Source organism: Chlorella variabilis (assembly GCF_000147415.1).
Source record: "Chlorella variabilis unplaced genomic scaffold CHLNCscaffold_14, whole genome shotgun sequence".
In the NCBI taxonomy this organism is placed as follows: domain Eukaryota; kingdom Viridiplantae; phylum Chlorophyta; class Trebouxiophyceae; order Chlorellales; family Chlorellaceae; genus Chlorella; species Chlorella variabilis.
The window spans coordinates 325,921-345,547 of record NW_005435074.1 but is presented as its reverse complement, the minus strand read 5'-3'; the positions used below and the strand labels follow the sequence as shown (position 1 = coordinate 345,547).

Genomic DNA, 19,627 nt, shown 5'->3' with positions numbered 1-19,627 from the left:
TCTGAATTCCGCACGAATGCGACAGGCAGCACAGCGATACATACCGCCTTCCAGGCGGAGGGAGGGCGGCGCAGCAGATGCCGCCGACACTGAGCCCAGGGGGCTGGAGGGGGCTGGCCCAGAGCTGTCGCAGGTACCTACTCAGCATTGCATCGACAGGGCAGCAGCAGCCCGCTGCTCGCTGCCCCTGCCACCGCCGCTCAGGACTGCCCGCCCGCCTACCTGCTCCGCAGGTGCGCCTCGTGGTGCTGCGCCAGGGCACCACTGCCGCATTGGACACCTCCAGCTGCCCGCTGGACATAGAGGCGCAAGAGGGCGACCCGCCGGCCGCCTGGATCATTTATGTGCCGGAGCGAGAGCCTGAGCGGCTGCTGAGGTGGTTTGCCAGCGTGCTTGGCGGCGGCGCTGCCCGCCTCGAGTTCCCTGCCTCGCTGAGCAAGCGGGAGCGCGCGTGGTGGCACGGCATCGCCAACCGACACCGCCTGCACACCGAATCGGTGGGGGTGGGGGATGGGCGATACCTGACCGTCAGCACGGCGGCACCCGGCGGCGGCGAGGAAGGAGGCGAAGCGCCAGAGGGTGGCGCGGCCAGGGGCGCCGCCAGGCTGACCCGGGAGCAGCAGCAGCGGGCGAATGCGATCTACGATGCCTGCCAGATGGAGGGGGGCAAGTACTGGGAGCGGAGCCGGGGAGAGGTGGAGGCCCTGGTGGCGTCTGGGCAGCCGCTGCCAGCCGACCTCGAGGCACTAGCAGACAAGCGGTGAGAGGGCGGGGAGGAGGGTGCAGGCACGGGCTTGCGGAGGCGCGGCTAGCCGCCACTCCCGCACCACCCACCTTGCCATCCCCGCGCCGCTGCGCATGCCCAGGCGGCTGGCTTTGCGGTGGCGAGGCCTGTATGCATGCCACCGGCCGTGCAGGCTGCGTGGGCAGCGGGTGAATGAGCTGCTGCGGGGCGGCAGCCCCACCGAGGCGCTGGAGCTGCTGAGCGTGGACCCCAAGCTGGCATGGGTCAAGGACTCGCAGACGGGGGGCTACCCCGTGCACATAGCGGCCTGGAAGGTGAGCGGCTGGCGCCGGATGGGGCCCATGCCTGGGCCGACCATCCAGTACACTGGTGGCATGGCGCACGCCCAGCAGGCCCCGTGAAGCGTGGGCTGACAGAAGGCCCGCGCATCCAGCTGTGACGCCCGCTCCGCTGCCCTGCGCCTGCCGCTCCGCTCCCCGCCCAGGGCTACGAGAGCGTGGCGCTCTTCCTGGCCTCCCTGCCGGGCGTGCTGGAGCAGCGGGACGGGCGGCGCGAGACGGCGCTGGCTGTGGCGCGGCGGCGGCGCCACGCCGCCATCGAGGAGTTGCTGCTGGAGGCGGGAGCCAACCCGGAGCATGCCAGCTTCCAGGAGGCGGCGCCCAGCAGCAGCGGCGGGGCAGCAGAGGAGGGCGAGTACATGTCTTGGTCGGCGGAGGAGCGGCAGCGGTACAGGCACGGCGGGGAGGGCGGCGGTGGGGGCCGTGGAGGGCCCCCGGGCCTGCTCTCCCGCGGCACCGGCAGCAGCAGGGGCGCCTGGGGCCGGGGGCGCGGCAGAGACAGCACGGGAAGAGGCGGAGCAGGCAGCGGCACGTCCCCAGCGCGTGCAGAGGCGCCGCCATCACGCTGCCCCTGGTGATGCATGCTGTGCTGTGCTGTGCTGTGCTGTGTGCTGTGCTGTGCTGTGGCGATGAGGGGCTAGTCACAAGTCACACTCGCTCAAATGCAACCAAATGTAGCAGCAAAAAGTCAACAACAGGGCAGAGCGGGGGAGCAAGCGAGCAATGTTGAGGAGAGCAGCAAGAACGAACGAAATGAAGGCAGTCATTTGAGCTGCGCGATTCTTGGGAGCGTGTATGGAGCCAGCTCACAACTCGCTGTGGTCGCCCTCATCCTGCACCACACCTGCAGGAAGGCAGACAGGCAGGCAGGCGTTCGTGGTGCGATGGCATGCATGCATGAACGGGGCTACACCGCGCTCATACGGAAATCTGGACCCGACACGCCTGCACCACGTGACACCTGCGCCGCCGCTCACCGTAGAAGGCGTGCGGCACCTTGAGCATCTGCTCCAGCGTCAGCCTGTCGTCCTTGCACTCCGCCATGTCCATCATGTGCTCCGCTTGCTGCAGCCGGGGGCAAACACATGCGTGTGGCACTTGGTGATCAGCGCCAGGCGAGGCAGCAGTGGCACTGGAAGAAGCGGGGCAAGGGGCACGCGTCGCTCACCATGCGTGCGTAGCGGCTTTCCGTGGGGTGCAGGTCGGCAAACGCCGGCAGCATCTCCTGCGGGCAAGCACACAGCCGGGGGCATAGGGTGCTCCTGAGCGGCCGGGCGCAGCAGGCACAGCAAGCAGGCCTGCTGCACCGTGCGCCGGCCAACCAGCTACCATCCTGAGCAGCGGCTTGCCTCTGGCGTCAGCAGGTTGTCAGAGTTGGTGTCCAGCAGCACAAACTTGCGCTGCGCATTCTGCTTCTCCTTCTCCTCCGACCAGTCCTCCGCCGCGTGCGTCTCCCACACAGTGAACTGTGCCAGGGGGTGCGCGCAGACGCCAATGGGCGGCAAGCAAGACAGCAGGCCCAGGCAGCTTCAAACGCTGTCTCTGGAGCATTGCTCACGCATGCCATGCGCCACCGCATCCAGCTGCCCCTGCACCAGCAGCAGCAGCCAGCTTCACCTGCGACCAGAAGTTGTTATAGAACTGGTCGAATGTGAGGGCCAGGCGGGGCGGCTGGTGCTCGTTGGTGTGGTCTGCCAGGTGCTCAAACACGTCCTGGCGCAGGCGGTGCAGCTTCAGGTTGATGTTGTTGTCCTCTGCAGGGCGTCAGGGCGGGGGGGTGCAGCAGCCTCAGCACCAGCATGCAGTACACAAGTGCACACAAGGCAACACGGCAGCAGAATCAGGAGTGGCAGCCGCGCGCCTTCGGGGTTGAGGAAGCTCCAGAACTCGTCCTTGCTCAGCCCGCCGTCGTGGTCGACGTCGGCGTAGGCGAGGGCGGCGCGCGTGACGTCGATGTAGGAGCTGTAGTCCAGCGGCGAGGGGAAGGCCCCCGCCTCCACCTCCGCCTTCTTCTTCTTCGTCTCCTCGTCGTCGTCATCCAGCAGGCTGGCCAGGTACTCTGCCGGCGTGACCTTGCCGTCCTTGTTGGTGTCGGTGTCTGCAAACTCGGCGTCGGCGCGGCGGTGGCTGGTGGCGATGCCGTTGAGGAACAGGTGGCGCTGCAGCTCGTCGCTGCTGATCATGCCGTCGTGGTTGGCGTCGATGGTGGGGAAGAGCTGCAGGGGGAGGCGGGGCGGGGCAGGACGCTCAGGGGCTGCGCCGGTGGATCATGGCAGAGCAGCGTGGATCATGCTTGGCCCTGCTGCCTGCCAAGCGCTCAGCTGCCTGCCCACAGCCCAGACCCCTGTCGCAGGGCCGGCGGCGGCGGCGTGCCTGGCGCAGCCGGTTCTCTATCACTGTGTCTGTGGGGTCTGCCAGGTCCTCCAGCCCCAGGTCGTCATGCGTCAGCTCATCCTCGTGAGCATAGTTGGGGTCAAAGTGGGCCCGACCCAACAGCTCCACGTCGATCTCCTTGCGCTTCTGCGGCAAAGAGTGGGGCGGAGCGCGGAGGGTGGGTACCGGGCGGGGCGTGTCCACATGAGCCGGACCGGCGTCGGGCTGGCGGCGGCGGCGGCGGCGGCAGAGTGCGGCATGCTCGAGGCGGTGCCTGGTAGCGGGCCACGCTGTGGTGCCAGCGGCTTTGTGTGAGTGACAATGGAGGTAGTGGGCACGTGTTCATGTGTGCAGAGCAGGCCTGCGCCGCCTGCAACTCACATACTTGCCGTCCCGCCCCCGCCGCCGCCGCCCCCACAGCCCGCTTCATGGGGTGCTTGTGGTCGAACAGCCTGATGGCGCTGGTCTCCGCGACCAGCAGGCCCAGCGCCAGCAGCGCCAGGGCCTGCAACAACCAAAACACGGGGTGAGTTGGAGGAGCTCCCGCGCGCCCCCACCGAAAGCGCCCCGCAGAAGCTCGCATCGCACCAGAGAGGCGCCCCGCATCAGATGTTTGCGTTGAAAGCCGTCCCAGCGAGCGCGCGATGCGGGTGACTCTTGAACACAGAGACTGAGTGTCGGCCGCTGCTCGTCAACGGTCAATTGAGACCCAGACTGTGACTCTGCAGGTGAATGTGAAAGGTGCTCTCAAATTGGTCGCAGACTGCACCTTCAGGTCTGTACTGCGCCAGGTTTCACTGTACCGGGTGGTGAAAGCGCGGCGGTGTCCAAGGCCACTATTCGCTCTCTTCCAGAGTCTAGGCAACCCAAATAACACCCCGGGGCAGTGACTGGGGAGTCCGAGAGAGGCACATGTGACGAATTGCCCACCAGTTTTGCTGAAAATGGACTTGTCGGAGCTGTCGTCGAGACTGGTGGAAGCTCGGGACACCGGCAAACTCAACCTCAGGCACGCCTGCTAGCCTGTCGGTCTGGCAACCGCCGCCGCCGCTCCCGCGCCCGACCCCACTCCCCGGCTCTCTCCCCTTCCGCCCCCACCTTCCGCCCACCTGCAGCTACCTGGGGGCGGCAGCGCTGGAGGATGCGCTGGAGCAGGGGCTGGCGGCCACTGGGACGCGCATCACGGAGCTGGACCTCAGCAGCAACGAGCTGGGCGACGATGCGCTGCCGCGGTCGCTGGCCGCCTTCCCGCACCTCCGCGTGCTGCGCCTCAAGTACAACCGCCTCGCCAGCCTGCCGCTGCTGGCGCAGCTGCCCCACCTGGAGCACCTCGACTTGGACAGCAACCAGATTGCGGTGGTGGACGAGGGCGCGCTGGCCGGCCTGCCCGACGGCCTGCGCCGCCTGTCCCTCAGCTCCAACCAGCTCAGGAGCCTGCCCGACGGCATGGGCGTGACGTGCTGCCGCGCGCTGCTGCAGCTCGACGTGTCCAACAACCCACTCACCACGCTGCCAGACAGCCTGGGCAGCTGCCCGGGGCTGACCCACCTCGACGTGTCCAGCTGCCGCCTGCAGGCGCTGCCGCACAGCCTGGCGCTGGCCCGCTCGCTGCAGCGCCTCTTCTGCCAGGTGGGGCGGACCGCAGGGCAGCTGCACACCTCTACTGGGCATCATTCATCAGCCGCCCGGCTCCCCAGGCGAGGCCACGGCATCTGACCTGCCTGAAAGCGCGCCGCCCCTCCCTCCACCCACAGAACAACGAGCTGCACAAGGTGCCCACCGCCTTTGGCCACCTGAGCGGCACGCTCAAGGAGTGGAACCTGAGGGCCAACCGCCTGCCGCTCAAGTATGAGCAGGCGAGCAGGCGGCTGGCGCGCTTTGGTGGCTGGCTGGGCCCGGCAGGAGGAGCCGCCGGGATCACGGCTGGGGTGGCTGCCGCATTGCCTGCCCTGTGGTGCAAAGTGAGGTGGCTCAGGTGGCTGCCGCTGCTTGTGCAGGCGAGGGAGCATGGGCTGGCCAAGTTCCTGGCATTCCTGCGGTGCGCTGGGCTGGCTGGGCTGCATGCGCTGCCATCAGGTGGTACTCTCATGCCCACCCCTGCCCTGTGCCGCCCTGCTGCTTGGTGCAGGGAGGAGGAGGAGATCGAGCGGCTGGAGGAGATTGAGCGCAACCGGCCGGTGGGCATCGCGTCTGGGCCCTGCACCGTGTACCGCTGCAAGGTGAAGCGCTGCAAGGTGTACCGCTGCGCCGTGTACCGCTGCAACATGTACCGCTGCAACATGTACCGGTGGCGGCTGAGAGGGCCGCCACTGGGAGATGCACGCTTGCCCCAGCTTCAGGCTTCCCACCTGCTTGGCTGCGCTGCCCGCCCTCTCGCGGTGACGGCTCGCTCCTCTTCCAAACAACCGGGCAGGCGGTGCTGGACGACGCGGTGGCGGCGGCCGCCGCTGGCGAGCCCACCGAAGGCTTCAGCTGGATCCGCCACGGCTACGCGGCCTGCCAGCACGGGAGCAGCGTGTACGTGTGGGGCGGCGTGGTGGTGCGGGAGGGGCGCAAGACGTCGGGCCTGCTGGTGCTCAACCTGGACACAATGGAGTGGCGCAGCCAGGCCACGCGCGGCGACCGCCCCTGCCCGCGGGACGGCCACGCCATGGTGGTGGACGACGCGGGGCGCCACCTGCTGCTGTTTGGCGGGCGCAAGGAGGCCGGCGGGCGGCGCCTGGCCGAGCTCCACTTCCTCGACCTTTCCTCCTGGACCTGGTTTGCCCCCAAGATCGACGCCGCCGCCGCGCCCTGCCCCCGCGAGCAGTGCACCGCCGCCTACGCCCAGGGCAGGCTGCTGGTGTTCGGGGGGCGCACCAACGGCGCGCGCCTCAACGACCTCTGGGCCTTCTGCACCGACAGCTTCCGCTGGGAGCAGCTGCCTGCGCTCGGCACGGCGCCCTCGCCGCGCCAGGGCGCCGCCGCCTGCGTGCACGACGGGCGGCTGTGGGTGATGGGCGGGACGGGCCACTTTGTGCTGGATGACCTCTTCACCTACACCCTGGACACACAGGCGCGCGCCTGGGCCCCCGCCTCCAAGCTGGGCCCCCTGGGTTTGTTGTGCTGGCAGCAGTTTGGTGGGGCCCGGCGCTGGTGGCCACATGGCAGGCGCCGCTGGCTTCCAGAGCCGCCTGACGCTCCTCGCCGGGCGGCGGCTTGCCAGCGGCTGGGTGGCACGCCCAGCTGGGCCGGCTGACCCATGCCTGTGTGCCCCCTGCCTGTGCAGGAGTGGCAGGGCGTGACCATCGCGGGGCGCAGCAAGGCGGCTGCCCGCGGCGGCGGCCACATTCTGACCGTCCGCGAGGGCGGCGTCTACATGTATGGCGGGCGGGACGCGCTGGGCGCGCAGGTGTCGCACCTGCTGAGGCTGAAGAGGACGGCGGGCACCAGGTGGGGGGTGGCTGGGGCACAAGCCAGCCCACTGGGGCACAAGCAGCAGAGGGGCGTGGATTGGCAGGGCATGGTCAGGAGAGTGCGGGGCATGCGTGCGCTGGGCAGACCGCTGCCCCTCTCCCCTGCCGCCGGCCCGCAGGTATGAGTGGGCAGAGACCGAGTTCTGCCTGCTGCCCAACCGCAGCCGCATCGTGCTGTTTGACACGAGCGGCAGGCTCTGCATCTGCCAGGCAAGCCGCGGATGCCTTTGGTTGCCCGATCTGCACCTGGCCACCCCCTCTCATCAACCCCACCGAATCGTCCCTGCCAAGCTGCCCCCTCCCCCGCAGAGCGGCCACCCCCTGCACAAGCTGAACGTGGAGCCGCAGCAGATTGAGCGGGGCAGCGTGATCTGGGACGTCACCCAGCTGGTGCCGCTGGCGGCGGTCAAGGCGCGCCCCGCCCCGCCGCACCTGGGCGACACCGGGGGCCTCGCAGCCTGCTGGTGCCTGCAGCTGGACAGACGGGGCGCGGCCAGCACCTATGGTGCGCTCGCGGCTGTTGCGTCTAACCTCATGCAGCCATGTCGCTGCTGCTGCTGCTGCTGCTGCTTGCGCAGGACAAGGCGGCGCTGGAGGACTCTGCGCGGGCCAGCCCCAAGCAGGAGCGCATCCGCCACGCCACCCTCATCGCCAGCAAGCTGCCGCCGCCCTTCAGCAGCCACACGCCGCGCGAGCGCCAGCTGCTGGCCGCCGCGGCCGCCTTCCGTCAGCGGTGGCTGGCCGAGCCGGCGGCGGCGGGGCGCCTGCCGCCCTGCCTGGTGCTCCCCAACGAGTGCGGGGTGGACAAGGTGGTGTGCGCCACGCTGCGCCCCACACGCCTCCCACACACCGAGCTGCGGGACCTCGACGCCATCTGCCAGGCAGGCGTGGGGCAGGGCGATGTGGTGGCTGGTGTGCTGGTGTGCTGAGGTGCTGGGCCGCACTTCAGGCTGCATGGAATGCTGGGCCATGCGCGGGGCCCTCCCTGGGACGTCTGTTGCCCCTGGTGCACCCGCCCTTGCCTCCCCACACCCGCCTCCCGCCGCTGCACCACACCCTCCCGCCCGCAGTTTGTGGCTGAGTTCTTCACCTGCGAGCCGCTGGAGCAGCCCAGCCGGCCCCCCAGCCACCTGGTGTCGCCCTGGAGCCTGATGGAGTGGCAGGCAGGCGGGGGTGTGGGAGGGGGAGAGGCTGCACCTGCACCTGCACATACCCATGCCCCCATGCACCTGCACCAGCACCTGGCCAGCGAGAGCTCATGAGCGCCGGCCCGCATCCCAACAGCTGCTGCCGCCTCCTTGCTGCAGGCCGGCGACAGCTTCGACCTGGCCACCCTGGCCTGCTCGCTGCTGCTGGGGGCGGGGTACAGCGCGTGGGTGGTGGTGGGCTACGTCCCCAAGCAGGCAAGGCGCGGCGCCCGCGTGCGGCCAGCCGCTGGCCAGAGGGACGGCAGTTCCCTAAACGCCTGGGCTGTGTGCCACTCCCCACAGCCCCGCTCCCGTGCCTCCACCCCTGCGTGGCTGGCTGCCGTGCAGGTGGCCATGGGGGACCAGTCGCGCACCCCATGCCCCTGGATCAGAGAGCACGGCCTGGAGGAGCCCGCCTATGGGCAGCTACCCGAGCCAGAGGCCAGCTTCGAGGCGGATCCAGAGCCAGAGCCCGAGCCCCCGGCAGCCGCTGCGCCCGAGGACGCCGCTGGGCAGCTGCAGGCTGGCGGCCCCGCCCCTGCTGCTGCTCCCGGGGACGCGCGCGGTGCCGGCGCTCAGCGGTCTGGCAGGAGCTCTGCCGCCAGCAGGGCCGCCAGCAGCAGGGCGGCGACCGCAACTCCGGGCACCCGCCCCGCCACAGGCGCCAGCAAGACACCCCCGGCAGTGGCGGCGCCTGCAGAGGCGGCTGCGCCAGCCGCCGCTGCAGCACCCGAGGCAGGCGGGGAGGCTGGGACGTCGGCTGCGCAGCAGGCGCCTGCGCCGCGGGCGCCAGCAGCTCCCGCCCCCCGCCGCCCCAAGCTTTATGTGCATGCCTTTGTGCTGGTCAAGCCCGGGCGGCGCGACGTGTGCCAGCCGCTGCTGCTCGACCCATGCACCGGCTGCCAGCACAGCGTGGAGGCAGCCCCCTGCACCGGCATCGAGTTTGCCTGGGATGCCACCAACTTCTGGTGCAACCTGCAGTGCAGCAGCAGCAGCACCGGCGGAGATGGCGGCGGCGGCGTCGATGGCAGCGGCGGCAGGGGCAGCGCGGCGTCCGACGTGGCGGGCCCCCTGGGCGCGGCCTCTGCCCCTGCCGTCCCGCACGGCCTGGCGGAGCCTGCTGTGATGGACTGGACGTTTGGCAACCCCAACTGCTGGCTGCCCCTGCTCCTGAGCAAGGAGGTGGGCGGGCTCTGGCATGGCCCGAGAGCAGCCGGAGCACCGGCCGCCACTGGAAGCGCACAAGCTTGCTTTCCAGCCTGTTGGGCGTGTGCAGCCCCAGCCCCCGGCTCCAACCCTCGCACCGCCGCCCGCCTGCCCTGCAGGAGCAGCACCTGGAGGCCTGCACCCTAGTCTCCCACAGCAGCAAGGTGTCTGGCGATGCGGCGCCGCAGCGCTTCCCCAGCAGGCGCCCCTCCCAGATGCTCGGCCGCCTGCCCAGCATATTTTCGGCCAAAGGCCTCTCCCCACGCAACTTCTCCCTGGTTGGCGGCGCGGCCGCCGTCTCGGCCGCCTCCCTGGCCGCAGCGGCCGCCGGCGGCAGCGCCGGCGCCGGCGCCGACCGCCCCGGCACCGCGCACGGCAAGGCGGGCGTGGGGCTGCAGCTGCTGGCCGCCGGCCGCAACGGCACGCCCAGGCTGGGCGGCGGCTGGCCGCCCACACGGGACACAGTCGACTCCTCCCTTGCCTACCTGTCCCCCGATGGCTCGGCCATGGTGCAGCGCTCGTCTGCCCAGCTGGAGCGCCACCTGCCCGCCGGCGCCTGGGCAGGGCCGTTGTCGGGAGCAGCATTGGCAGCAGGAGCAGCAGGAGCAGCAGGAATGGCAGGAGGGGCGGGCCCTGGCGCTGCTGGCCCTCGACCGCCATCATCTGCCGAGCCTCAGGGCCATGGCGCGGCGGCGGCGGCGGCGGCAGCGGCTGGCGGGGCCCTGCCTGCCCCGCCGGAGATGCCCCTGAGCTGGGTGCCGGCGCTGGCTGTGTCGCGGGAGCGGCTGGACTCGCGGTGCCCGCGTGGCGAGAAGGCGGTACAGTACCGCCAGGCGCGGCGCGAGCTGTACGCGCGCTTTGGCGAGTGCACTCGCTGGGATGGCCTGGTGAGCCTGCTGGCCGCTCATCTGCCCCGCAGGCTGCGCCTGGTGCTGCTGCACTGCATGCCTTGCCCTGCCTTGGTCTGGTCTGGCAGGACGGAAGTGCGGTGGCAGTGATGAGAGTACGACACTCTCCGGATCCTCGTTGCTGCTGTACACCCGCCCGGCCCTGCCACGCCTGCCCTGCCTGCCAGGTGGAGCGCCTGACCACCTACTCCGACCCCGAGTGCGGCGCCCCGCTGTGCGTGTTGGAGCTGTTTGAGCGGCGCAGGGATGGGCTGGCGCGGCGCCACATCCTGCCCGCCGCCAAGTCCTCCACAGTCACCTTCCAGCCCGGCGCCGCCGCCTGCCTGCGCAGCCTGCGCACGGTGCGGCCCATGGGGCAGCTGGGCGAGGTGGACTGCGCTTTCTTCCACGAGGCCCGGCCGGATGGCCTCATGAGGTGCGGGCCTGGCGAGGGCGGCGCGCGCGCAGCCCGCGTGGTCACGCCGCTGGCCACACAGGCTGGGCCAAGGTGTGGGTGAACCCGCACACGGGTGCGGGACCCGCTGTGCGCCGCCTGCTGCTCGTCCACATGTGCGCGCCTCCACATGCTGCTGCCGCTGCAGGCGGCAGTGCAGCGGGGATTCGATGGAGGAGTGGTTCATGCCGGGCAGCCGCCCCGACGGCCTGATCCGCCGCTCCGTGCAATACGCCGCAAGCTGCCCCGCCCCCGCCTTCTCCGCTGCCGTGCGCAAGACCAGCGACGCCGCGGCCATCCTGGCAGCCGCGGCGGCCGGCGCCTCCGCCAGGCCCAGCTTGCACAGCGTGCATGTGCACCACCGCCGCTCGTCCGTGGTCGCCACCTGGGATACCCAGGATCGTGCGGTGGCCTTCATCCACGAGCAGTACCGTCCCCCTGCGGCCCCGCATGGTACCGCCGGCGGTGCTTGCAGCAGCGCGCCGGTGCTGGAGCGCCGCTTTGAGCCGGCCAGCTCCAGGGCGCAGCTGGTGATGCAGGGTGGTGGGGCGGATGGCGCGGAGGCAGGCAGGGTGGCGCGCACCTACAGTGAGCGAGGCGCTGCCGCCATGCTGTGTTTTGTGCAGCGACAGTAAAGGATTCGGCCTTGGAGGTGATTTGCTGCTGGCTCCTTGGTGAGGGTGCGCCGGCGGCGGCGAGTTGCTGAGGCCGCCTGCCCCGCGACCTGCCTGGCTGGCGTGCAGACCTGGGAGGCTTCCTGCTGGAGGGCGCCGGCGGCACGGAGGAGGAGCGGCGCCAGGAATGTGCGGCGCTGCGCGTGGCGTGCGGCGCTGCGCAGGCGGCGGTGCGTGGCGCGGAGGAGGAGACGCGCCGCATACTGGCCTCGAGGCAGCGCCAGGAGCAGGGCACGCTGGTGGAGACCGCCTTTTACGACGCCACTCGTGTGAAGGTGGGTGGGTGGGCGGGGCTGGACCCCCAGGCCTGGGGCGTCACCCACTCCACCAGGCCGCCAGGCCGACTCGCAGAGGGGCACGCTGCACAGCTCTGCCCGAGGGTCTCCATCACGGCGATGCGCCGCCGGCTGCGGTGTGCTGCAGGTTGAGGACAGCGACGGGGTGGAGGCTGTGGGGGAGGAGGAGGAGGATGCGTACGACTTCCTGCACCACTTCCTGCCCAGCACCGGTGGGTGGGTGGGCCAGTGCGGCCACAGACATGCATACCGGCAAGCAGCAGGCCCGTACAGCAGGCAGGCTGGCCCACCACCTTCCGTTCCCGCGCTACCAGCAGCCAGCACCAGAGCTGCTGGTTGGAAAGCAAGTCATGGCCTGCCCCACGCGCCGCATGCAGGCGCCCGCGACATGACTGCCGCCGAGGCGGAGGATGCGCGGGCGGCGTGCCTGGCGGCATTTGATGACAGGATGGCAGACCGGCAGCGCGTGCTGCAGAGCAGGCTGGCGGAGAGCAGCGCCGAGGTGGCGCGCCTGGGCGCTGTGCTGTCCAGTGAGCTGCAGCACCTCAGCCCCGCGGACCAGGCGCGGGTGCAGGCGGAGGAGGCGGCGGCCGCGTTCCGGCTGCACGTGGTGCAGCGCAGGGCGGAGGAGCACCCTGCGCAGGCGGAGGCGCGGCGGCGGGAGCTGGAGACCCAGCTGGCGGCGGACAAGCGGCTGGCCGCGGCGCTGGCGGCAGGCAACTAGCAGGGCTGAGTGGCAGGGTGTGTTGCAGGCCAGTCAGTTTGGCGGGCAGTCAGGGGTAGGTAGAGGGAAGCAGCAGGAGGCGGGCAGCGAGTGACGAAGACAGGGGTCGCAATGAAATCGAACTGTAAAACAGGCAAAGGAAACATGGAGCTACAGAGGCGCGTTATTGGGGTTGCCCGCCTGCTGCCGCCGCCGGTCCTGCTCCTGCCTGCTGCTGCCCAGGAGCTGCCTGCTGCTGCTGTGGCGGCGTGGCCTGCGAGTCTGCCAGCGCTGCCAGGCTCATCAGGTTGTCCTGCAGCCGTTTCTGATACCTGCGGGTTGTGTCAATGGCAGGGGGAGGGTCAGCAGGTGGCGCCGTGGAGGTGGAGTTGGCAGCTACGCACACGGCGGCGGGTCGCTCACTCGATGCACTGGTCCAGCTTCCCCAGGTTCTGGTTCTCCACTATAGCCGCTATCAGCTTGGCATTGTCCTCCAGCATCTGCGCTCCAGTGGAGGTGCACAAGCGGCAGCAGGCGTTGTGGTGGCGGCAGCGGGTCCGGCAGGAGAGCGGCGGCACCAAGTTTCAAAGAGCGCAGACATGTCTGGTTCCCGCAATGCCATCCAGGCACCTGCTGGATCTCCTCCGTTGCCAACACTCGCTTGGGCGCACCCGCTGCCTGCGTTTGGGGGCCCGACATGGTGCAATGAGCCTGTTGGGAGCTCCTGGCTTCTTGTGAAGGGCGGCGATCACTTCTGTAGCCAGTTTATCATCAGCAAAATTAAAACAGCCCTGTGCAAAGCGAGGTTTTGGCACTGGAAAGCCCCACCCCATGCAGTGAAGGACTGGCGGCGAGCTGCAGCCTCTGCCTGCGTTGTCAGTCGGTGGTGCAGCCATGCAGGTGGCAAGGCAGGCAGCAGCGCTGTCCCAGCTGCACCAGCTGGGCCGGCCGCTCACCAACCTCAGAGACCTGCTGCCATGCCTGGCTCAACGCCTGTCCTTTGCCACCCACGGCGTGGGAGAGGGCACCAGCACGCAGGGAGTTCCCAGGTTCTACAAGACGGTGCACATCCGCGACGCGCTGGACCAGGTGCCGTCGCCGCTGCCGCTGCCGCCTGCCGCTGCCGCTTTGACTTGTTGATGCAGGGGTGCCCATCAGGTGCCTGTACCCCTTCACCTCTTGTGTATATGACCACTGTGCCTGCCCGCCCTCGGACCGCCTGCCCTGCGCCTCGACCATGCCTGCAGGGCGGCTACCAGGTCATGCTGGACCATCGTGTGCTGCGCACCCCTGCCCGCCACCCGCTGGTGCTGCCCAGCCGTGCGCTGGCGCTGGCCATTGCCGCCGAGTGGGAGTGGCAGGTGGGCGCGCAGCCGGTCGAGCACCTGCCAAAGCTGCCGCCTGCGCGCTTGGTGGACCCTGGCACTCCCTGCTGCGGTGGGAGCTCCTGCTCACACCCGCTCACCACGGCTGACACTGGCCGCCCCCTGCCGCCTCCCTGCCGCTCGCCTCCTCGGCAGATCAAGCGCATCCAGCCCTTCACCATGCCGCTCATGTCCCTGGCAGCCACGGCGCTGGACGAGCCCAAGCCGCGGGATGAGGTGGTGGCAACCATGCTGCAGTACCTGCCCACAGACTCGGTGCTGTGCCGAGACGAGGCGGGGCTGGTGGCTGACCGCCAGGCGCAGGCGCGCGTCAGCTCCCCCAGCCCCGACTGCTGGCCCTGGCCACTCCAATGGCAGTGTGTATCTGCTGGCACCGCTGCTTTCGCTGTTCTGGCTGCCATCCATCCCTGCGCCTGACCACTCGCTGCTGCCGCCATGTTGTGCCGTGTCCCCGGCCTGCCCTGCCCTGCAGGTGTATGCCCCCATCCTGGCGTGGGCGCAGCAGCAGATGGGGGTGCGAGTGGAGCCCACTGACAGCATCTTTGGGGCCAGCCTGGGGCAGGAGGAGCTGGGGGGGGTGGAGGCACACCTACAGGTGGGGCAGCGGATGGGTGCAGGGTGCTGGGCAGCAGGACAGCAGGGAATGCTCTGCATCCCTCGCACCTCCAGCCTCTCCTCCTGCCCTGCCCTGCAACATTCCTTCCCGCGCCTCCCGCTCGTGCAGGGGCTGGACCGCTGGCACCTGGCCGCCGCGGAGCAGCTGGCGGCGTACTGCAAGTCTGTGCTGCTGGGGCTGGCGGCCACGGCGCAGGCGCTGAGCATTGAGCAGGTGCTGGCTGCGGCGCGGCTGGAGGAGGACCACCAGATTGAGCGGTGGGGGCTGGTGGAGGGGGGGCACGACATCGACATCGCCGACCTGCGCGTGCGCGTGGCGGCGCCCTGCCTCTTTGTGCGCCTGCTGCGCTGGCACTGAGCAGACGGCTGCCACTCATTGCATGTAATGGTGAAAGTGGCCGGCCCCTTGCCTGTCTGCCTGAATTCAGCTGTGACAGAACAGCAAGAGAAGAAGCAGGGCACTACTGGGTACTACTACTTGACCCGCCTGGCGGCAGGTGCCATGATGCCAGGTGGATGGTGCAGGATGAATTGCCCGTGCATCTGGCCGCTTGCGGACAAGACTGCGACATTTGCGGGTCATCGTAAGCCACAGTAGCATCTGCCCATGGCCCCAGCTGGTACACAGGCCTCCCTTGGCTCTGCTGTGATGCCTCGACAGACCCCACAGCAGTTTTTGCTGGCCACCCCTCGAGGAGCATATACCACAGTGTATGTCAAGGACAGGCAGCTGCTGAATTGGCCCAAGCACGTGGAGCGGCTGGAGAAGTCCCTCAGCGCCATGCACACGGCCATAGCGGGCTTCTACGATGCATACTACTCGTCGCTGGCGGTGAGGTCATCCGCCGGAAAACAATTGGTGGCCGCTGCTGCCTCCGCCATCCCGCCAACGCCAGCTCACCGCAGACCTGCCGGGCTGGGTGCCGCGTGCAGGCTGCAGGGAGACCAGAGAGCGCCGTGCTGCAGCAGCTGCTGGGGCCGCCCATCCGGGAGGCCTTGGCGCAGGAATCGGTGGTGGACGAGGACCTGATGCTGATGATTGTCATGGTGCCCGAGCCGGCGCAGCCCTGCGGCCTGGACGTGCGAGTGCTGGCATACCCTTCCGGGCTGGCCGGCAGCAACAGTGCGGGTGAAGCCGTGATTCTGGGGGGCCCTCGCAAAATCCCAGTGGGCAAGGTGGGTGGTGGGTGGGCAGGTGGGCAGGCTGTGCAGCACCTTCCGCTGCAAGCCGCCTCTCCCCTTGTCCATGCCATGGTGCTCATGGTGGTGCTGCCCTGCATGTGCTTGCTGCGCAGCCCCATGTTCCACCCTCTCTTGTCACTTGCTGCCCTGCCTGCAGGACTCTGGCTGGGTGGCTGAACGCCAGTCTCTGGAGCAGCAGAAGGGCGAGGCAGTGGAGGTGCTGTTGAGCGCGCAGGATGGGCGTGTTCTGGAGGGCCTGGTCACCAACCTGTTTGTGGTGACCGGAGGCAGCGGCAGCAGCGACGGCCCGCCGGTGGTGTGGACCGCAGGCATGCAGGACGGCGTGGTTTGGGGCACGGTGCGGGCAGCGGTGCTGGAGGCGTGCAGCCAGCTGGGCATCGAGGTGCGGGAGGAGGCGCCCAGCATGGACGGCAGGCACGTGTGGCGGGAGGCCTTTGTCACAAACGGCCTGCGCCTGGTGCAGCCCCTGCGCACCATCTCCTGCGGCGCCGGCAATGTGTGGGGCCACCCGCCGTGGACGCTGGACCTGCCGCACGTGCCGGGCCCCGTCACCACGGCGCTGAGTGCTGCTGTCCTGGCCCGGCTGCCAGCTGTCCATCCCCGTGACCTCTGAGCCTCTGCCTGGGTGCTTGGCTGGTCTGTCAGGGGCATGCCGTGACAGCCTGGCAGAGTCTGCAGCACCTGGCGCCCAGCATAAACAGCATCACTGATGGTGAGTTCGCCATGCAGTTACAGCTGGCAGAAGCCCATACAACTGCTATCTTTCTTCTCTGCTTACAATCGTTGCTCGTCTCCCTGATTAACTGTTCTTACTTGTCCTCTCCTCTCTCTTCTCTCATAACTTCTTTTTCAGTAACCTCTCATAAAGCTCTCACCGAGCCAATCAGGCAACTGCCGCTCCTTTGCCTACCAGCTGCCGTTCCAGCACCTGTTCACTAGTGTTCACATTTTATGGGAAACTGATCATGGTGTTGGCATCCATTAGGAGACAGGGTATATCAAATGCAGCTTAGTGTGTCCCATCACAAGTAAGGGAGAGCATTAGCGATCATTGGGGAAGCAAGATGGCCGCATGCAGGCGCGGCATGACAAGAGCGCGGACACTGGAAGGTGTGCACAAGGAGCTCTCACGAAATCAAAACAAGGATAGAAGAGAATTGTGACTATTGCTGCGTAACAGCAAAGTATGACATAGATTGGCTGGCAAGTTTGCTTGCTGGGAGAGAAAGGGGAGTCATTGAGATGATATGCAGCACGCAAGGGCAACCGTGCGCAGCACAGCACACGGCCGCTGAAAATAAGTGGGTGCGGGACAAGGGCGGCCCAGCCATCTCAAAGTGAAGACAGGTAGGAAATAATGGTGTTCAGTACAGTTTGGTGTAGATAAAGCGATTTGCATGGAAGTGGGAGCGACCTGTTGGGGAATTAGGTAGAAAGAGCGGTCAGGGCGGGGCCGCACCCGCCGGCGGGGCGACACGACGCGCGAGATGAATATGAACAGGGCTGTATTGTCTGGCAGCATGCCGGGATCGAGCGTTATGCGCATGTGTCGCAGCCAGCTAATTGCCAGCCCAGACGGATGGCCTGCGCCAGTCATCCGTGGAAGTGAGCGGGATACATGTGCAACCCCGCCACCGCCATCAGCAGGGCTGGGTTGAGCTGCGCGTGCGGCGAGCCAGGGGTGACCGGCGCCAGCGATGCACTGGGCACCAAGCCCCGGCTCTCCTGCGCACGCCGCATGTCTGCACGCACGGGCGTCTTGGAGGGGGAGACACGCAGCGGGAGTGTACCTGCAGCCGCCAGCATGCAAGGCATTGTGTGCTCAGGCCGCAATGTCAAGAAAGTCGCAGCATCGGCGGAGGAGCCCGCAGCGTGGGACAAGAGCAGAATGTGTGATGTTTGCTGCCCTGCAGCGGCAGCGTACCTAGCAGAGCACCGCTCAGCTTGAGCGCGGCCCTGGCGCTCTCCGCCGTGACAAACTCGATGAAAGCGATCTTGGCGCTGTGCTGCGAGTCGCCCAGCAGGCGGATCTTGGACACAGGGCCTGCAGGCGGAAGGGTGTATGCTCAGTGCGGTGGCGCTAATGGCATGCACAGGCTGCCAGGTGAGCCGGTGACCAGCCAATAGTAGGGCAGCTGGGGCTTTCAGCGCCCAGGCCTGCTCCGCCCTGTTGGGGCTCCTGCTCACCGCACAGATTCTGGAAGAACTCGCTGAGCTGCTCGCGCTCCACCACGCGGTCGATGTTGCCCACAAACACGGTGCGCGCCACCAGCTCGCGCTCCTCGGTGCTGCGGGGCAGGTAGGTGTTGTTGACGGGCACGATGGCAGTCTTGGAAGGGCTGACACGGATGGGGAAGTCGCCCAGCATCGCGCCGCTCTTGCCCAGCGCCTGCACGCCGTGGCGCCGGTGCCAGCACGGCCATGCGCACGTGAACTCGTGCACGCATTAGCCAGAAATAAAAATGCGATGCGCCCTGGCAAAACACTGATGCCCCACCACCAGCTGCAGCGACGTTGGGCAGCTCTGCTGGCAGCGCGGCGGCCTGCGCACCTGCTGCGCAGAATCCTCCTGCATGAACTCGATGAAGGCGAATCGCATGGAGGAGTTTGGGTCGCCGCACACGCGGCAGTCCACCAGCTGGCCGCAGTCCTGGAAGAAGGCGGCCAGCTGTGCCTCGGTGACGGTGTCTGAGATGTCGGAGATGTAGACAGTGCACCGCACCTTCTCCTCGTTGCGCCGGCTGGAGCCGCTGCCGCCACGGCGCCTGCCCGGCGCCGGCGGCCGCTGATCCTGCGGCTGCTGCTGCTGCGGGTGCGCCGCCAGCGGGATGGCTGATGAAGGCAGGACGGCACTGGGAGGCAGCATGCCGGACCCTCCAGCACCCATCTGCAGCCGGCTCAGCAACTCGTGGCTCGCAAGCAGCGAGGGATCCAGCTGCTGCATGCCGCTGTGTTCTACAGACCCGTGGGATGCCTCTCGCCCTGGATGCGCGCCCGCCTGCGGCAATGAGCTGCCCATCACCCCCGGGACGCCGCCCACCGCCATCGGTACACCAGCGTATGCTGCCGACGCCCCCAGGTGCAGCGCATGCAGCTGCGCGGCCAGCACTGCATGCATGGTGGCGGCAAACGGCCAGTGAGTGGCAGCGGGTGAGGGGGTTTCACCACAAACTGCCCCCTTCCACGTGCCCTTGCGGCGCGCCAGCTCCAACGGTCCCGCCGCGGTCACGCCCGCGCGGCGCCCCCTCCCACCACCTCCCCCGCACTCACGCTGGTCCGCCAGCCCTCCTGGACCGCGAAGGGCATCTGTTGGGCCTGTGCGACCAAGGGCTGGGGCGTCTGGGGCCAGACCTGCACGATTGGGCGGGCTCCGAATGAGACGGGACGCTGGCCGCCCTCCCAACCCCGGGCCGCTTGGAGGGCTCAGAACCGTTGCCTGCCGCCCCGCTGGAGCCAGTGTCCCAATGCACTCTTCGGCCGATGTACTCCTGCGGCCTCTGCAGCCCTCTCCAGCCCGCCTCCCACCTGCCCAGGAGTCATGCTCGCCCCCACCGTTGTGTGGATGCTGCATCGGCCGCCGTCAACTGCAGTTGCGCTCGCCCAACTTCAGCGCCTGTGTGTGAGCCTCACCATAGCAGCCTGGTCGCTGCTGGCTAGCACATCAAGGAAATGCAGGGTCGTAGCGAAGGAATGGCGGGAATGGCCCCCCAGATGATCTTCAAGAGTTGGCCCTCGTACCTGTTGGGGCAAATCGGCGTGTCATTTGATCAAATGTGCGAAAGCCTGGAGTGCGAAAGCCTGGGGGGCAATGTGCAGGCGGCAGCAGCAAGATCGGAGCGCCGTTCACCGTGAGGGCCCTGGACTGCGCCTGCCTGCCGCCAGCTGCAGTGCGCCCCCCGCCGCTGGCAGCGGGTGCAACAATAGGCTGCGCGCTTGCGAGAGAGACCTCAGGCCGCTTCCAGGCTCTCAATTCCTGGAAGCGGTGGTCTGTTCGTGCGGGAGAGGCGGCAGGAACCCTGGTTTCCGCCCTCCGCCATGCGCAACGGTGGTGTGCCTGTCCGAGTGAGCAACCGCAAGTAGCTGCGGGCGGGGCGGGGAGCCGTCAC

General features: G+C 68.5%; 7 protein-coding genes across 7 annotated transcripts; 4 read left to right on the top strand and 3 right to left on the bottom strand.

The window, feature by feature from the left end:
• Nucleotides 1-16: 16 nt before the first annotated feature.
• On the top strand, nt 17-1,661 carry CHLNCDRAFT_135566 (hypothetical protein; the record flags this gene model as incomplete). The annotated part of the gene is made up of 5 exons (XM_005846370.1): nt 17-133; nt 234-760; nt 918-1,059; nt 1,230-1,497; nt 1,633-1,661. 5 exons carry the CDS (start codon nt 17-19, stop codon nt 1,659-1,661), a joined length of 1,083 nt encoding a protein of 360 aa, XP_005846432.1.
• A 228-nt stretch (nt 1,662-1,889) lies between these two features.
• On the bottom strand, nt 1,890-4,062 carry CHLNCDRAFT_135565 (hypothetical protein; the record flags this gene model as incomplete). Its single annotated transcript, XM_005846197.1, has 9 exons — nt 1,890-1,927; nt 2,061-2,148; nt 2,252-2,308; nt 2,475-2,549; nt 2,701-2,837; nt 2,879-3,299; nt 3,481-3,603; nt 3,842-3,961; nt 4,045-4,062. 9 exons carry the CDS (start codon nt 4,060-4,062, stop codon nt 1,890-1,892), a joined length of 1,077 nt encoding a protein of 358 aa, XP_005846259.1.
• Nucleotides 4,063-4,100: 38 nt separating this feature from the next.
• On the top strand, nt 4,101-12,339 carry CHLNCDRAFT_135564 (hypothetical protein; the record flags this gene model as incomplete). Its single annotated transcript, XM_005846369.1, has 20 exons — nt 4,101-4,106; nt 4,185-4,231; nt 4,572-5,085; nt 5,211-5,302; nt 5,585-5,690; nt 5,870-6,448; nt 6,725-6,888; nt 7,031-7,082; nt 7,221-7,416; nt 7,452-7,831; nt 7,982-8,086; nt 8,219-8,332; nt 8,447-9,280; nt 9,424-9,813; nt 10,045-10,191; nt 10,380-10,627; nt 10,794-11,233; nt 11,389-11,594; nt 11,743-11,827; nt 11,993-12,339. 20 exons carry the CDS (start codon nt 4,101-4,103, stop codon nt 12,337-12,339), a joined length of 5,052 nt encoding a protein of 1,683 aa, XP_005846431.1.
• A 163-nt stretch (nt 12,340-12,502) lies between these two features.
• CHLNCDRAFT_135563 (hypothetical protein) lies at nt 12,503-13,017 on the bottom strand (the record flags this gene model as incomplete). The annotated part of the gene is made up of 3 exons (XM_005846196.1): nt 12,503-12,650; nt 12,742-12,818; nt 12,949-13,017. 3 exons carry the CDS (start codon nt 13,015-13,017, stop codon nt 12,503-12,505), a joined length of 294 nt encoding a protein of 97 aa, XP_005846258.1.
• Nucleotides 13,018-13,212: 195 nt separating this feature from the next.
• Nucleotides 13,213-14,676, top strand: CHLNCDRAFT_135562 (hypothetical protein; the record flags this gene model as incomplete). Its single annotated transcript, XM_005846368.1, has 5 exons — nt 13,213-13,407; nt 13,566-13,679; nt 13,839-14,012; nt 14,176-14,298; nt 14,428-14,676. The coding sequence occupies 5 exons, from the start codon at nt 13,213-13,215 to the stop codon at nt 14,674-14,676; spliced, it is 855 nt and encodes a 284-aa protein (XP_005846430.1).
• Nucleotides 14,677-14,887: 211 nt separating this feature from the next.
• On the top strand, nt 14,888-16,390 carry CHLNCDRAFT_59705 (hypothetical protein). Its single transcript, XM_005846367.1, has 3 exons — nt 14,888-15,150; nt 15,252-15,494; nt 15,658-16,390. Exons 1-3 carry the CDS (start codon nt 14,926-14,928, stop codon nt 16,132-16,134), a joined length of 945 nt encoding a protein of 314 aa, XP_005846429.1. The 5' UTR covers nt 14,888-14,925; the 3' UTR covers nt 16,135-16,390.
• An 877-nt stretch (nt 16,391-17,267) lies between these two features.
• CHLNCDRAFT_13101 (hypothetical protein) lies at nt 17,268-18,267 on the bottom strand (the record flags this gene model as incomplete). Its single annotated transcript, XM_005846195.1, has 4 exons — nt 17,268-17,311; nt 17,446-17,565; nt 17,709-17,910; nt 18,073-18,267. Coding segments are annotated over 4 exons (561 nt in total), but the record flags the coding sequence as incomplete, so codon positions are not given.
• Between the last annotated feature and the right edge of the window lie 1,360 nt (nt 18,268-19,627).